Source organism: Amaranthus tricolor, chromosome 12 (genome assembly GCF_026212465.1).
Source record: "Amaranthus tricolor cultivar Red isolate AtriRed21 chromosome 12, ASM2621246v1, whole genome shotgun sequence".
NCBI lineage: Eukaryota > Viridiplantae > Streptophyta > Magnoliopsida > Caryophyllales > Amaranthaceae > Amaranthus > Amaranthus tricolor.
The window spans coordinates 634,996-652,027 of NC_080058.1; the positions used below are offsets into that span (position 1 = coordinate 634,996).

General features: G+C 31.2%; 2 protein-coding genes across 3 annotated transcripts; both read left to right on the forward strand.

Annotated features, from left to right (window-relative positions):
• The first annotated feature begins 1,645 nt into the window (after positions 1-1,645).
• LOC130796990 (probable sesquiterpene synthase) lies at positions 1,646-8,613 on the forward strand. 2 transcript variants are annotated; one of them, XR_009038780.1, is made up of 7 exons: positions 1,646-1,915; positions 2,466-2,730; positions 3,741-4,119; positions 4,953-5,171; positions 5,832-5,976; positions 6,721-6,973; positions 7,894-8,609. XR_009038780.1 is itself a non-coding variant. In XM_057659454.1 (6 exons), exons 1-6 carry the CDS (start codon positions 1,784-1,786, stop codon positions 6,880-6,882), a joined length of 1,302 nt encoding a protein of 433 aa, XP_057515437.1. In that variant the 5' UTR covers positions 1,646-1,783; the 3' UTR covers positions 6,883-8,613. The 2 variants fall into 2 exon arrangements, 1 of the variants encoding a protein (XP_057515437.1); XM_057659454.1 differs by having other exon boundaries at positions 6,721-8,613.
• A 3,389-nt stretch (positions 8,614-12,002) lies between these two features.
• On the forward strand, positions 12,003-16,560 carry LOC130796991 (CBS domain-containing protein CBSX6). Its single transcript, XM_057659455.1, has 2 exons — positions 12,003-12,888; positions 15,300-16,560. Exons 1-2 carry the CDS (start codon positions 12,545-12,547, stop codon positions 16,195-16,197), a joined length of 1,242 nt encoding a protein of 413 aa, XP_057515438.1. The 5' UTR covers positions 12,003-12,544; the 3' UTR covers positions 16,198-16,560.
• The last annotated feature ends 472 nt before the right edge of the window (positions 16,561-17,032 follow it).

The following is a 17,032-nucleotide window of genomic DNA, read 5'->3' on the forward strand; positions in this document are numbered from 1 at the left end:
TACAAAAGCTAAAATATATATATATGACGAATCTTGTTAATTTCATCTCGATGTACAGAATTTTAAATTAAAATATATTTTTATAATTGTTTATGAAATATATTTAAAGATGTTAAGACAAAATTATACTTTAAAAAGTTGTGAAAAAACAATGTAACAAACAAAGTGAAACAGAGGGACTAGGGGCTAGAGTTATAATCTCATTAAACCACTATCAACTAGTTAAACTATTATGTCGAACACATCATTTGATTTTTCGACAATGTTATTTTGACTAATTATAGTAAATTATTTTTTTAACAAAATATAAATAAATGATATCTTATTAGATTAATCTTTATATATATATATATATATATATATATATATATATATATATATATATATATATATATATATATATATATATATATATATATATATATATATATATATATATATTTGAATAAATTAATTTTGTGTGAAAATTGAACCTGATTTCAGTTAGAAATTAACTACCACTTTTTAGTCAAAGTATTAAACATCTGAGTTAAATTATGACATATCCCCTTATTATTTTTAAATATTTCATTATGTCAGGTACGGTTCTTTTAGATTTGAAGAACACGACTTTCGGTTTTTTGGGATAATTGTTGGTAGTTGCTAGTTGCACTAATTGCTTTTGTCCATTGATTGTTTGACAAAGTGACAAAATTTAATTTTTTTTTTATTATTATTATGAGATATAGATCGAGAAAAAGAAAACATTAAATATGAATTAAACTTTAAATTCTACCTAATAATATAAGATTCAATCTTCGTAAATTGAGATATAGGGTTTTAGAGCCTACAAGGCCATAATTGAAAGAAATTTAATAATATTGCTGATCAATATTTATCATTTATGCTTTAATAAAGTTAAGTTAATTGATATGCAAATGGAGCAAACCTACTTAAGTATGCAAAATCCAGTGATTTTCTTCTGCTATGTATCTAATATTAATTGATTTGTTTGATTAACTAAAAATATTAAACCTATTTAAGTATACAAATGACGGTTAATTTTTAATTGATTTGTTTGATCAACATAAATATTTGTTGTTTTATTGACTTTATTAAGCTAGATGTGTAACACCCGAATTTCCTCCCTTCCTTCACGATTCTGGTTTTATTTAAGGGGTTGGAAATCGAAAATTTTAAGGTGTTACAAGATGTATAAGATGAAAATATATGATTGGTGCAGACATTGATACTTTATTTAATTAATGTAATTTGCAAAAATACATTAAAGCTCTAACTTTAGTTATAATTCATAAATAATTTATATTATTATAAATATAAAATGTATCTTTGTCAAATATGGAGGCTAACTAATATACCACTCAATCAATAACTTTAGTTATAATTCATAAATAATTTATATTATTATAAATATAAAATGTATCTTTGTCAAATATGGGGGCTAACTAATATACCACTCAGTCAATAACTTTAGTTATAATTCATAAATAATTTATATTATTATAGATATAAAATGTATCTTTGTCAAATATGGGGGCTAACTAATATACCACTCAATCGATGTAGACCCCTTATTTGTTTTATAACCACAACTAGACTAAGCAAGTAAGCATTCAATACACACAATTCAAACTTTAAAAAGTAAGTCATTAATTGAACGAGACCCTAAGTGAGTATTTATAAACAGAGTATTGCAGTATTATAAATTTATAAGAGAAGTTCTCTAATCACATAATCAATTAAAGAAAAAAACTTAGAAAGAAAACACATTAAGGATACAAAAATGAAGGATGCATTTATTGTGCAAGATCAAAACGGCACAAGTCTAAGAAAACAAGAAATTCTTCGACCCCTTGCCAACTTTACTCCTAATTTGTGGGGCGACCTTTTTCTTCATTACACTTCCCTTGATTCGGTTATATTACTTCTTATTTTCTACAATTTCTTTCATTTTTATTTCAACTTTATTTATATTGCCTTATTTTAACTTTATTTATATTGCCTATATATCAGATATATTTTTAAAATTTTAATAACTAAACAAAAAATTACAAGCGCAACATTTGAATACTCAACTTCTTGCTTAAAAATTTTATTATACAATAGTTTAATTTCTTTTCTTGTTCCATGCACTTTTTCCATCCCCTATAGCTTTGGAATCCTTGTCCTTCACCATCGTAATTGTTTTTATTATAACAAAGAAAATCATTTTTGTGAAATTTTTATGTTTAGGAAAGAAAAAAAACAACTCTTTTTTCTTATCACATAAACATTAATTTTTTTGAAACTAGATGGTATAAACTATGGATGTTTAGAAATCTAATTAGGTCCGGACATGCTTAGGTAATGATCGGATTAATTGATAAAAACACTTTTAATATTAAATTGTATAATATAGAAATGGCTTAGCACACATACATACATATAAATTTAAGCGTTGACTCACTGTATTCCGAATGCTGCAGGCTACGCAAAATCAAAAGGAGCAAGAGATTAGTGAGCTGAAAGAGGAAGTGAGGAGGCATTTAACAAATGTTAAGGATCCAAAAGAAAACCTTCTCCTTATCAATGCAATCCAAAGACTTGGGGTGGCATATTGCTTTGGAGAAGAAATTGAGGCTATTTTGCAACATTTTCATAGCTATGATGATGCTTTTTACAAAGATGATCTTGAATATGTTTCCTTACGTTTTCGTTTGTTGCGGCAACATGGCTTCTTTTTATCATGTGGTAAATGATTTCATTATCTTATGATGTCGTTACTGTTAATTAACTAAATCACTCCTATTTAGGCTAGCTTTTTAGAGTTACACAGGTAATAACTTTACTCTTGTTAATATTAATAAAAGTTGCATAATAATGAAACTCAATAATCACAATCATGCAATCTTAAGCGCATTGATTATTTATTATATAATTCAAATCATTGATTTATCCTATAGTATTTTAATAATATTATTTTTTGGCAAAAGCAAAGAGATTTAAAGCAATATACTCCTTCCGTTTCTACTTGATGCTTCTATATAGAGAATGTTCACGCGTCCATGGTCACCACTGTTTGAAGTAAAGGGCGATGGGTGTTCTCGTTGGCTCGTCGCCAGGTGGTCCCTTTTTCCATGACATACGGCCACGTGTCCGTTTTAAATTTAGCGACTATCAAAATGGCCTCCACCCTGTGGGTTGTCACCAGCCTATCGCCCGATCCACTTTCTGACTATTTAGCAATCAATTGGCGATGGAATGGGCTGTCACCATTGTTATTCATTTTTAGTGACCTATATTAAGAAAGGTTGAATCTTTTAAATGGTTAAGATATTATTATTTTATTAAATGATAAAGTTGATGTAGAAAAATCAAAAACCATAATCATAAAATATAAAATTAATGTTAAAATAAAATTAGTGGAAAACATGTGAGGACCACAAGAATTATAAAAATATTAACATAATCCGTGGAAAATATGTGGTCACAGTCATTAAAATTTTATAAAATAGAATAACCAAGAATGGGATATAATATTAATAGAAAAATTCCTCTGAAAAACGATAAATAAAACTGTTTAAAATTAATATAAAATGAGAACATCAACTATAAACAAAAGAGGACAAAATATGTGTCTTTAAAACCCTTACATTTCAATTTATATTCATTAGTATTTGTTATCATGAATCTATATTATTATGTTCACCCTTAGCCTTGTACGAGCCTATTAATGACGTTTATAAACCTTACTTTAATAGATTTATTCCACAAGTTTATAAATGAAAATGGGAGCTTCAAGGATAGCTTAAAGACTGATTTGCAAGGAATGCTAAGCTTGTATGAAGCTTCTCATGTTAGAATACGAGGGGAGAAGGTTCTAGAAGAAGCCCTTGATTTTACTACAACTAACTTAACGTCCGTGGTTTCAAATTTAAGTTCTGATGATCCGTTAGGTGAACAAGTAACTCATGCCTTGGATCGACCCCTCTACAAATGCACTAATAGGCTTGAAGCTAAGTTTCAAATTCCTTTGTATGAATTGGATGCCTCACATAACCAAGCTTTGTTAAGGCTTGCCAAATTGGATTTCAACATGCTTCAATTACAATACAAAAAAGAGCTTAGTGATCTCATTAGGTAAGTATACATCGTCAAATCGACTATGTCCGTTATTTCGATATGGCCAACGATGTAAATTTAAGTTTTTTGGGTTTTATTATAATGGACTAAAGTAGAGACCACTCTAACAAAAGTAGGTAACGTGTAATTTTAAGGGTAAATTGGTAAAAAAAAAGTAGATACTTTTTTAATTAAAGTGGAATTTTAAAGGTAAACTGGTAAAAAATAGAGATGAGACATTTGAGATGAACTTACCCAAAAAGAAAATGAAACATTTTCTTTGAATTGATCGAGTATATCATTAACTAGAGGAAGGTTGCTTACATCTCCGAGACTCCAACCCTCCCAAACATGCCCCTAGATATCATCATTATTATCCTACCTAGTGTATCCCACTCATAGAAAAACTATGGACAGGGTCTGGTGAGGAAAGGACGGCAACACTCATACCCATAAAGGAGAGCGCAGCCAAAGGAGTCCCCCGGCTTGAGAACGATAAAGAGACGTAACTACACGGGAAAGATAAATCAAATGCCTATAAATAAAATAAATAAGTAGAACCAACTACAAAATAAATTAAATGCCCCTAGATAGGAGCCACTTAATAAAATTAGGATAATAAAATGTGTATGTGATCAAATAGAGTTGATTTATAATAAACCTACGTGTATAGATCGTACTAACTTCACATGACCTTAAAAAATAAATTAGGGGTGTCACATGTCAATTTCTTTTTTTTTTCTTCAACCTGCTCCGTATTTATGAATAATTAAGTAAAAAATTTCAATAAATAATTGTTTTACTATATATATATATATATATATTGAACTAAATATTGTATTGATCATCAGGTGGTCAAGAAGCTTAGATTTCACAGGAAAATTCCCATTTTCAAGGGATATTGTAGTGGAGACATACATATGGGCATTAGGAGTGTTGTTTGAACCTGAATATTGTTATGGTCGAGCAATACTCGTCAAACTTTTAAAGATAATGACTGTGGTTAATGACATATATGATGCATATGGCACCATTCAAGAGTTGGAACCTTTCACTCAAGCAATTCTTAGGTTTGTCAATTTCTAATTTTGATCTTATAATTTTTACTTTTCTCTCTTTAGCTATCCAGTTTTTATAAAAAAAACATAATAAATTTAGTAGAAATATGACAAATGGAGTACAAATACTAAACCTGTAATACCCTAGATTTAGCTTGAAAAAAAGGATTGATAAACTACTTATATCAACAAGGTGCAGCATTCTTTTAGGGAGTCCATTTGCTAAGAACTCCACAGTTAAGCGTGCTTGATGGGGAGCAATCTTAGGATGGGTGACCTTCTGGGAAGAGTTCCCGGGTGCGCACGAGTAAAGTCAAAGTGCGCTGAAAAGACTTGTGTTGGTTTGTGGAGCCAGTCCACAGTCTCCATGAGTAGTCACCAGCGGTCCGAGGGGCCGGAGTGTTACAAAACCTATAAAGTTTTGATTCCATTCGAAAATCCAACTAAATCTATTCAACTTGTCAAATTCGATTGAGTTTTTAGCTCTATAACGTATTTTTCTATAAAAATAACGATTTAAAAAACTATTTTTAACTTAGTATAAAATTAATATATAAATTTTGTAAAAAAGACGATCTACAATTATTCGACCAACTGATTTGACAACTAATGTAACGATTATACGTAGATATTAATATATTGATTGAAATTTGTTTTTTAATGTAATAACAGGTGGGACAACCATTGTATAAATGAAGTACCCGATTACATGAAATTGATTTACCAAATTTTGGTAGATACGTTCCAAGACTTTGAGCAAGATTTAGCTAATAATGGAGGAAAGTCATATACTATATATGACTATCTACAAAAGGAAGTTAAGTTCCGAAAAAATTATCAACAATTTTCACTTGTTATGCTCATGGTTTTTTACCAAGAGCCAATTCGTAATACTTGTTTCTTTTTATAAGGATCAAATTTTATAATTCAACTCAAATTCGCTTATATGAAAGTTTAGATGAGAGTTACCCAGTAAAACTTCAATTTGATAGTGTGAGATATTTAATGTCATTTTATTAGTTGAAATAAAGCTGATTAATTAGTAATAAAGTTAGTGATTTTATTAATAAAAATATCACAAATTTAAACCTTATTCATATCAAATTTATAGTGTACACATTACAGTAAGAATAATTTTTCACGATATTGAATTTAATAGCATTAGAAAAATGCCGTTGATTTATATTTTCTGTCTAATAATTAATGGTTTTTAATTTAAATTTTAATATAAAATGATTTAGTGACACTTTATTTGGCCTTTAATGACATATGTAATTGAAACTATAGTCTACAGTCACTAAAAGCATTAGTATGGTGTTTTTATTATGTTGCTAAAAGATGTAAAAAAAATTACTAAATTCACAATATATATTATTAGAAATTTGAATTAGTGACTTTTAAATTATGTCACTAAAAGTATCTCACTAAAAGCATATTATGTTGTAGTGAGATTTTTTTGGGTTTGATCAACTCAAGTTTCACTAGGGAATAAGCACTACTTAATGATATTTAAATAATGGATGAAAACTAAGATGCATATATGTTGTTTACTTGTTTTCAGCTGAAAATTTCATGCCAAGCCTACCTAGAAGAAGCTAGATGGTGTCATAAAAATTACGTCCCACAATATGATGAGTATATGAAGAATGGAATGGAAAGCTCCGTATACTGTTTCATGCTGATGGCAGCTCACCTAGGCATGGGAGAAACTGCAACTAATTAAGGATGAACTTCAATGGATCTACAAAAACTCCAACGCTATGAAATCGTCTTGCAAAATTGCAAGGCTCTGGGCTGACATGGGTGGACATAAGGTATACATTGCATTGCATACCAACTATTATATTGTCAACGAAACTATTATGCCGTGACAATTCGTCACATGATTTTCATCGTGGCCCACTCGTGTGGACACGGAAGACCTGTGGGCTTGAGCCTACAAATCCACGAGTCAAGAGCGTTGACTTGCACATACACTTGGTGAGGTTCATTATTTCCGAAAACTATATGGTAGTAGGAAGATTAGCTCACCCACTATATATGCAAGTCAACAACCCACTATTTTATCGATGTGGGATCTTATCTCACATGTGAAGTATTTCCAACAGATTCAACTCAATCAAAATTTTAAGCTGGTGCTTGAAATTTATTTGTAACCCAAGCCTATATTAGAGCTCTTTGAGCTAGATGTGGGATGCAACTCACAACCCTTTAAATTGAATTTGTTAGAATATATAACATATTTTGAGGCCTCAACTATCAACTTAAGCTTTTGGTTGAGTTGGTTTCTTGATATGGTATCAGAGCCACTAAGGTCATTGATTCGAATCTCAAACACCCCTCAAATTCCAGTGGAATATACATTTCACATTAAGTATGAGGAGGATCTATGTTGCATCCACACTTCTAGCCCAAAGAATTCTCATGTGAGGCGGAGTTGTTAAAGTATGTAATATATCATGGCGCCTCAACCATCAGCTTAAACTTTTGGTTAAATTGGTTTCTTAACATAGTATCATGATATGTTATATACTCTAACATGAGTATTAGAGTATATAAAAAATCTTAAAGTCTCAACCATCAGTTTGAGGTTTTAGTTAGAGTTAGTTCCTTGACAGAATCGAGGGGCAGATGAGAAATCCGTGACATTTCACGTTGACTTCTAATACCAAGAATGTCAAGGAACTAACCGCGTTGATTAATTCTTACGTGCATGGTTCAATTTGGCATGGAGTTTGAGCGAAAAAGAAAGCATGTAGACTCGGCCGTGGAGTGCTATATGGATAGCTTTAATGTTTCAGAGGAAGAAGCTTATAAGGAGCTCCAGCACCAAGTAGAGGAAGCATGGAAGGATTTGAATGAAGAAATGTTGAGGCCAACTGCTGTGTGTATGCGTCTTCTAAAGCTCATTACAAACATGTGTAGGGCATTATACGACATGTATAAGATTGGTGAAGATGCCTTCAACATGCCTATAACTATCAAAGACAAAGTTCAAGCACTTCTTATTGATCCAGCTATCTAAAACTACATTCAATTAATTAAGTGTGGTTTGATATTATATGAGATTAATGTTTTCATTTTGCTTCTTTTCTAAAATGCTTATTTTAACATTGTTGTGTTTTTTCTTTAAGACATTAGAACTCTGAGATTCTGATACTCAGATTTAAATTGAAAAGGGATTGATAGACTACTCATATCAACAAGGTGTTTAATGGGAGTCCATTTGTTAAGAACTCCACAGTCTTTAAGCGTGCTTGATGGGAACAATCTTAGGATGGGTGTTATAGATATTTTCTATGTTTTGTTTGTGGGGCCAAAGTGCGCTGGAAATACTGGTGTTGATTTGTGGGGCCAGTCTACAGTCTTCATGAGTAATTACTAGCGGTCCGTTGGGCCGGGGTGTCATAGATATTTTCTATGTTTTGTCTTATATTTTCTCTGTTTTTTTTACTTGCGCCCAAACACCTTTTTATGCACTATAATGTGTTTATCGGGTTGGTTATATCTAGAATTATACTCAACTAAAAATTATAAAAATTTGATATTATGAAAGTATTCGACGAGACGAAAAATACAAGATCCCATATGATTATGTTTTTTCTCTTATAATAGCCACAATATGCAAAATACTATCGAATGATGAATAGTGTAAAAAATAAGTTGAAGTATATGTTTTGTTTTAAGCCCTATAGAATACATTTTGGTAACATTTATGAATTACTGTAAGTGTTAATGTTGAGGAAGGTATAATCATCATGTTTTGTCTTATACTTTAAATTATCATTGTCATTTCCACAGTTTAATACTAAAAATCAAATAGATTACGGTGAATTTCACGTTAATAGCATTGCTGCCTATAACATACTAACATGTTTCATAGAATAAAGACAACAAAACTCTATTTTTAAAAAATTACCACGGCTGTATATTGCATAAAAATAATAAAATTTAAGACCATATAAATTGTGACAATATTATAAAAAAATTTTAATGTATGGATGGAGATGTGAATTGGTGTATATAAGAGCCATTCATGCCAACAAAACGAGGCATGCCTCTATGACATACAATGAGCAACTTTTGTTTGTCAGTTCATTTTGGTTGTTTATCAAATTCAGTCAATTATTTAGATATGCTAAATATAATTGGACATACAAATGGATAACTAGTTAACAACTCTGGAATTGATATCCGTATCAGCTTTTTATTTTTTTATTATATCGTCACCATTTTTAAATAGACTAATTAATCGACAACTTTGCCATTTAATTTCTGTACAAATTGTAAAATACTTGTTGTTTGATGGCATTCTAAAATGTGGTAAGAAGTATCCAGCCCCATATGTCCAATTGTCTAGGAGCAGACCAAAAATTAAAGACAATAAAGTTTTAGGCCTTCTTAATATTACATTTTATAAAATTTTAAGGCTTAAAACAGATAATTATACTGAATCAAAAGTATACTACCATTATCCCAATGAGTTTTCCTACAAAATATACACTATTCTTTTAGCCTTTTTACTCATTTTTTTATTTTTATTTTATTTGTGCTTTGAGTATTTTTTTTTGGCAAATAAAGATTAATTTACTGATTAAACCATTATTACTAATTTTATTGTTATTGGAGTATATTACAAAATTCAAGTCATATGTGACTGGCTACCATTCAACAAAAACAAAATACTCTATATAATTATTAGTCCCTCCAATTCACTATTAATGTCCTATTTGCTTTTTAAACACTATTCATCTTTTACTTTTAATTTGTATTTTATTATTAAACTATAAGTTAAAACATAGTCATGTGGGATCTTATTTGATTCGTCTCAATGTAAGGATTATTTATATCAACTTTTCATACTTTTTAATTATGCATAATTAGAGATATTAAGGATCAAATAAATGAATTGGATAAAGTGTATAAAGTAAATGGGACATTAAAATTTTAGTATTTAGTACTTCTTGTCTTGATGTCTGATGTTGATGGATTGGACAAAATCCAGCTACGAAGGAAGAGAGGTCCACATAGTACTTCGTTGTATGGTGTACAATGTACATGCTATTTTTACAAAATTATTTGTCATAAGACTTCCTTTTATTCGGCCTAAATGTCCCATTTGACTTTTTATATTTGTTGAGGTAATATTTTAATCTTTAATATCTTAAATTATTCCTAATTAAAAATTATAAAAAGTTGATATTAATAATTCTTGTATTGAGACAAATCAAACAAGATCCTACATAACTATGTTTTAATTTATAGATTAAGAGTAAAATACAAATTAAGAGTGATAAGTGAATAGTGCCAAAAATCAAATGGGACATTTAGGCTGAATAGGGTTAGTATTATTTTTCTAAGAAAATAATTATATAAACACCTATTTTACTCATATCTTTCCTATTTTACATTCATCTTTTTAAATATTATAATTTTTTTTAACATAAAAATATTAATTTCTTATATACTCTATTATGCAAATCATTTGACGATAACAAAGGCACATGAAGGGAACATTATGCATGTACAACCTCAAACATGAAAAGTGGACATAATAATGGAAATTAAAAGATTGGTAGATTGCTTCTACTCGACAAAATTAATTTAGCTTTCAAATTCTTATGTAAAAGTTTGTAAAAAGTTAACTAGCTTTATTGGCTTTTAGATTGTAGTGAATAGTACATTTGTACTTTTTTATTGCCTAAGGTCCAAAATTCAAAAATGATTTTGGCATCTTTCAAATTGATTTTGACATTTATTAAAATTAATTAGTGGTGCCAAAAATATTAAATAATGCATCTAGATCCAACTCCAAACTAATAAGGAGCATATAATATTAAGCACGTGTAGAGCACGAGCTTCATCTTGAAAACTTTTTTTAGTCAATTTTTTTGTAAATTGCTTACAAGACAAATTTATTGTTTTATAGTTTTGAAGTTATTTCTTTCCTTTTGTGATAATAGTGAGGAAATGAGAGAAAACAAATATAGACTAAAATAATTTAATAATTAAAAATAGTGATGAGACAAATTTAACCTATTAAATCAAAATAGAATATGAAGTAATAGTGTATTATTAATGTTCTCTATTTGATTTTAATTTTTTCCTTAAACTATTTATTTATCATAATTTCTAACAAGTATCTAGGACACACCAAATGAGACCTTTTTGTTACTAAATATAAACTATTTAAGTTGAAAGTCGAGTTCGTTCAAATAGAGAGCTAATAATACTTTGCAGGTAAGGTCTTGTATTTAATTTCACCTCGTTCTTCCCTCTTTCAGCCTACCTTGTAATAAAAAATTATTTATGTCAAAAATAACCTTATATTCTGTTGAACTAGGTGTATAAAGTTTGCTAAAAACTTATACTTCTATCTCATGAACTTATTTTATTTTTTCCCCCAAACACAAGAACCTCAATTATATCATCTTTCATCCAAATCATATTTTTTCCCCCAAATCCAAAGATGGTAGAGTTAGGGTTTATATTTTGGGGAAAAGGTTGAAACTAATAACATTTGAAATGGTGAGTCGCATAAATAGGCGTACAACAGCCTTAAAGCTTCGAAATTAATATATGCTAACGTTTTATGTGCAAAAAAGTCACAGTGGAACAATTTGGTAAACCTCAGAATTATCGCATGAATTTTTTAAAAGTTTTGGTTATCACGTGGAAAATCCAAAATCCCAGAATTACTACATAAAATTTTCCTAAAATTAATTTTTTTTTTAATATAGATAACACAAAATAAATATGACGGAAAAGTAAATTTTAATGTACATCCAAAAATTAATAAATGAATTATCCTCATTATAAACATCAAGTTGAGTGCAATAAATTTGTTCAACAAATCTCTATGCCCTCGTCACAATCCTCATATTGGAAAATCTATTACAAAATACTTGTTTTTTTTTGACTCTTTTTTTTTATTTATCTTTTTTACATACCTACCCATATCATCTTCAAGTATCAGCAAACTATTGGGACAATGCTACAACTAGTCTAAATCTGGGAATAAAAATTAGGAACATTCATCCTACAAATCACCATGTCTTTTGATGGTGATTTTCTTTGATCATCTTCCATGGCTAAAATTCTCTCAAATCTCAATTCTTTTTCACTACCCATTACTGGTCTTCATCTCCTTTTAATCTTTCTCCATTCTCTCTTATAAAATTAAATAAATCCCCCAAATTATTGGAAGAATCAAACCGACATACATCATCTACTCAAATCTATCGTTCTTACTTCATCTTTCTTAATTTTGCAAAATCACCAATTGGGTTTTTCTCAGAATACAGAAAAGATCAAACCCTTTTCTTCAAATTTAGAAATAAGGGTGAATTCTTTTTGAGAATCAGTGGAAAAATCCGTTATAAGATATGGCTTCTGTGTTGATTTACCATGTCGTGGGTGATTTGACGGTTGCGAAACCTGAATTGGTGGAGTTTTTAGAAACTGAGACGGTGGAATCTGCGATTAAAGCGATTGGAGAGTCAACTGAGGGAGGAATTCCAGTTTGGAGAAGGAAATCTCAAATGGGTATGATTGAAAATAGTGAAATGCGGCTACAAAGATTTGTGGGTATTCTTAATCCATTAGATATTGTGGCTTTTTTATCCAAAGATTGGTGCTTGCAAGATCAAGAGAAAGCAATGAAAACCCCAGTCTCTGAGGTTATTGTTCCTAATAATTTCCTTCTTAAGGAAGTGGATCCTGCTACAAGGTTAGATTTTTAATTATGTTCTATTGTTTTTTATTTGATTTATCATGTTTAGGTATTTTTATTTTGTAGACTTTCCTTTTTTAGATTTATGGGTTGAGATATTGGAAATTGAAATGAACAATGAATTCATGGGTCTACTGGTTCACCTTGGCATTGTTGAGACTTTCTTTTTTGATTCAATCATAAGTTTGCCATTTGTGCTAATTGGTATAGTGGTTTGTTTGGTTGATTATGATTTAATTTTTAGGAATTTTGAGATGTTTTTCTTGAATGGTGTTTAATATGTATTGCATATTTGCATTTGTGTTGTTTGGTAAAAAGCTAGGGATTCATTTCAGTGCCCCTATCAGTTGAGTAATGTATCTAACTAGGGACCCATTTATTAATGATAAAACAAATCACGTGGCTATATAGGAGAATATGCTTTATGTGGGCGTAATTAGGATTGAATGTGTTTTTTAGTTGGCAACTGTGTCTATCTTTATTGATCCACAATTTTGGTTTGACATTCTGTTTTATATAATGTTGTCTCTATTTAGATCTGAGTTTGGTGATCTCTGTTACTGGTTGGTTTTCTTAAATTGCTAATGTAGTTGGTGTCATTGAAATAGATCAGTAATTTTTTTTCATATCATGATACCCATGTTGATGATTTAGTACACCAATCTGGCCTTATTGGGGATTTAAGTCTAGACGCGATTGAATCCTTGAAAGACAAATGATGCCATCAAGTGGCATGATACTTGTATCTTGATTCTCGACCAACAAGATTGTTCAATCGTTTTGCGAATCACAAATTCTTGTATGAGACAGTCTCATCGTGAGACATGCCTCATACTTGGGTTAAATAGCCCAATAAAAGAAACTTTTAGCTTATGGGCTTCTTGTTTTGAGGTCGTCTCATTGTGAGACGGTCTCATACAAGACGGGCTGTTTGCAAATTACTAGTGTTCATTCTATCATTGATCTAGAATTTAAGCTACGATTTGGGTTGAAGGTCTACGATGATTAATTGGGTAAGATATATGTTTGGCATGAAAAGCTTGGCTGTTTCTTTTTGTTACTTCCTTTATCTCTGTTAAGCAAGAGGTAGTTAAAGGAGCTCTCATCCCAATGTGAGTGAGTCCCATCTCTCGTTTTTCTAAACATGAATTAAGACCTCTAAAAAGTTTTCACTTTTTTCTTGCGAAATTCGAAGGATGATCAATGAAGAGAAGTTAGGCCCTCCCTCTTCAGATTTTCAAGCATTAAGCAATAGCATTAAGTTTAAGAGACCTTTTGAGTTTTGACCTATGTTAATTTGACTCTTCATTTTGCTTCACGTAATTGTGTCTGATCCTTGATGCTCGGACATTGGTATGACACTTAAACACTTCATTTTAGGCGTAAAATTGAACATTTAGACGTATCCGACACTTGGACACATACCAGTATCCGACATCAGTATCCGAGTTCAAGTAACACAGGTTTTGACCTAAGAAGTGTGATGTTTGGTTGGTCATTTACTTTGTGAGTGTTCTAAAACAACATTAACTATTGAGTAATTCCTTTTTATTAGTGAATCTGTTAATATTGTAGAGTTGTGGTCTTGAATTGATAATTTTGAGACTTCTGAAGTTCTGAGTTCTGACCGATCAAAAAGAAAGGCGGATATGAGATTATCTTCTGCATCTTGAATACACTAGAATGAACTTCATCCGTTAACAAACATGTGTAACTTTCATATTAATGCTTATGTTTGCTTTCATTGTGTCCTTGAGAGTGAGAACTCTTGAAAAACTTCGTCTAGAAGATGCACTTCTTTTACTCTGCTTGTGTGTTCCTCTAAAAAAATTTGAAAACAGGAAAGAATTGGATTTGGATTTGGATCTTTGGCTGATAACATATAAAATAATGTAATGATTGGGGAATTCTGGTGGGTTTTTGTAGTATTTTGTATACGGTGTTTGCCTGTTTGGTAGACAAGGCTACTTATCTTTTCCCTATTACTCTCTTGTCTAGTGTACGTTTCTTAGTGCAATGGAACCCTTCTGGGTTTGTGATGTCTATGACAATAAATCTATCTTCATTCTAACTATTTTAAAGATTTTAGGTTCTTGAGTTAATTTACTAGAATTGGGAATGAAAATCAATTTCTCTCGAAATATTTAAAACCAACACAAAGCCATTTAAAAAGTTAGTCTTGTATGGACTTAGTGCACAGTATGGGTTAAAAAGTGCGGATTAGTGGAGCAGATATCAGTGAAGATTGTAGGTTAGTGAAGAGCCAATTGAGGAGTAGTGCGCAGTAATAATATTGTGCACGAAATCCTTGTTAGACTTGTACCGTTTTTATTTAGTAATAAAAGAGCTTTGTTATTTGTTTTGACTTTTGTTTACTAACTTTTCCTATGTACACTCTTGTTTGTAAGATTGATAGATGCTTTGGAAATGATGAAACAAGGCGTGAAGCGTCTTCTTGTACCAAAGAGCGTGGTTTGGAAAGGTGTGAGCAAGAAGTTCTCAATCCTTTACAATGGAAAATGGCTTAGAAACATAGAAACCGGGAACAGCACTAATAGTCTTTCAAATCTCAATCGGCCTTCCTCATCTACCACTATTAGCAAAACAAAGTATTGTTGTCTCTCTAGAGAAGATGTTGTCCGTTTTCTCATTGGTTGCCTTGGAGCTCTTGCTCCTATTCCTCTCTCGTCCATCTCCTCGCTTGGAGCCATCAACTCTCATTATTCCTCCATTGAAGCCTCCCTCCCTGCCGTTGAAGCCACCAAGAAGCTACCTTATGACCCAAGTGCTGTAGCAGTCGTAGAGCCCACTTCTGACAATCAACATAAAATCATAGGCGAAATATCCGCTTGCAAGCTATGGAAATGTGATTACTTAGCTGCTGCTTATGCTTTGGCCAATCTTTCCGCCGGACAGTTTGTTATGGGGGTGGAAGATAATGTAACTCCAAGGTCGGTTCCTGATATCGGGGCAAATTCAACTTTTAAAGGAGATAATAGTTCAAACAATGGTAGTGGTGCAGTGAGGCTTAGGAGGTTTAGCAGCAGAAGCATCGGATTCTTCGGAAGTGCTGTTAGCCCTAATTCGGGGCATTCTAGAAGTATGTACCGTGGAAGAAGCGCTCCTCTGACGTGCCGGAGTACAAGCTCTTTAGCTGCAGTTATGGCTCAGATGCTCTCGCATCGGGCAACCCATGTGTGGGTAACCGAAGGTGAAGATGATGTTTTAGTCGGCGTTGTCGGGTATGGAGAGATTTTGCATGCTGTGACTAATCGACCAGCTTCATCAACCGTGCCTTCAAATTAGTATGTTTTGGACACTCGTCAGAATCTGCACATTACAAGGTTTTGCTCTGATACTGTCCTACTTAAGTTATCTCCCTGTATATGAACTTATGTTGTATGTGCCTTCAAATTGGTTAGAAGTTCGGTAAGGTGTTCAATCATGTCGTTGTTGAGTATGTGCGTTTTTTTTGCCGTTATGCTTGCTGAGGATCGGGTTTTCTATTGTTTAAGTACATTTATCAAATAAGAGTTATAAAGCTTCTCGTTATTTGTTGAGCGTTAACTCGTAAAACTTGTAAGTCTTGTTTGCATTATCTTGTTCATCCTGACGATTGTATTTTCGAGTATGTTGAGCAGTTACTCTATCTTTGATAGCTTGATTTGATTTGTTGAAAATTTCCGAAATTATCAAGACTATAAAAAGGTTGTAAAATCTATTATCAAGTTTGGCTACATTTTTTGTTAATGCTCTATGAAAAATAGAAAATTTGAAATACAAGCTAAAAAAAAAAATAAATTAAATAATTAAGTTAAGTTTTTAAAAATTTCTAAAAGTAAGCGTGAAAATCTCAAACCTATAATTTGGAGCTGTTCGCAGTTACTAACTGCGAACAGCCATAAAAGACAAAATAAATGTTCGCAGTTAGTAACTGCGAACATCTATTTTGTCTTTTATGGCTATTCGCAGTTAGTAACTGCGAACAACTAATTAATTTTTTTTTCCTTTATTTTTGAGTTGTTATTTGTTGTACTTGCACCAGAGACATTAGAATAGGTAATTACGAGTCGATATATGTTTAAGGCGGCATGATTCATCGCCAAAACTCCGATCATTCATAAGTAAAAGCTTGGAGGCT

Excerpts from the sequence above, each read along its gene's own strand:
- LOC130796990 (XM_057659454.1), top strand. The coding sequence starts at position 1,784 with ATGAAGGATGCATTTATTGTGCAAGATCAAAACGGCACAAGTCTAAGA. Across the intron at positions 4,120-4,952 it reads GAGCTTAGTGATCTCATTAG|GTGGTCAAGAAGCTTAGATT; the intron begins GTAAGTATACAT and ends ATTGATCATCAG. Across the intron at positions 5,172-5,831 it reads TTCACTCAAGCAATTCTTAG|GTGGGACAACCATTGTATAA; the intron begins GTTTGTCAATTT and ends ATGTAATAACAG.
- LOC130796991 (XM_057659455.1), top strand. The coding sequence starts at position 12,545 with ATGGCTTCTGTGTTGATTTACCATGTCGTGGGTGATTTGACGGTTGCG. Across the intron at positions 12,889-15,299 it reads GAAGTGGATCCTGCTACAAG|ATTGATAGATGCTTTGGAAA; the intron begins GTTAGATTTTTA and ends CTTGTTTGTAAG.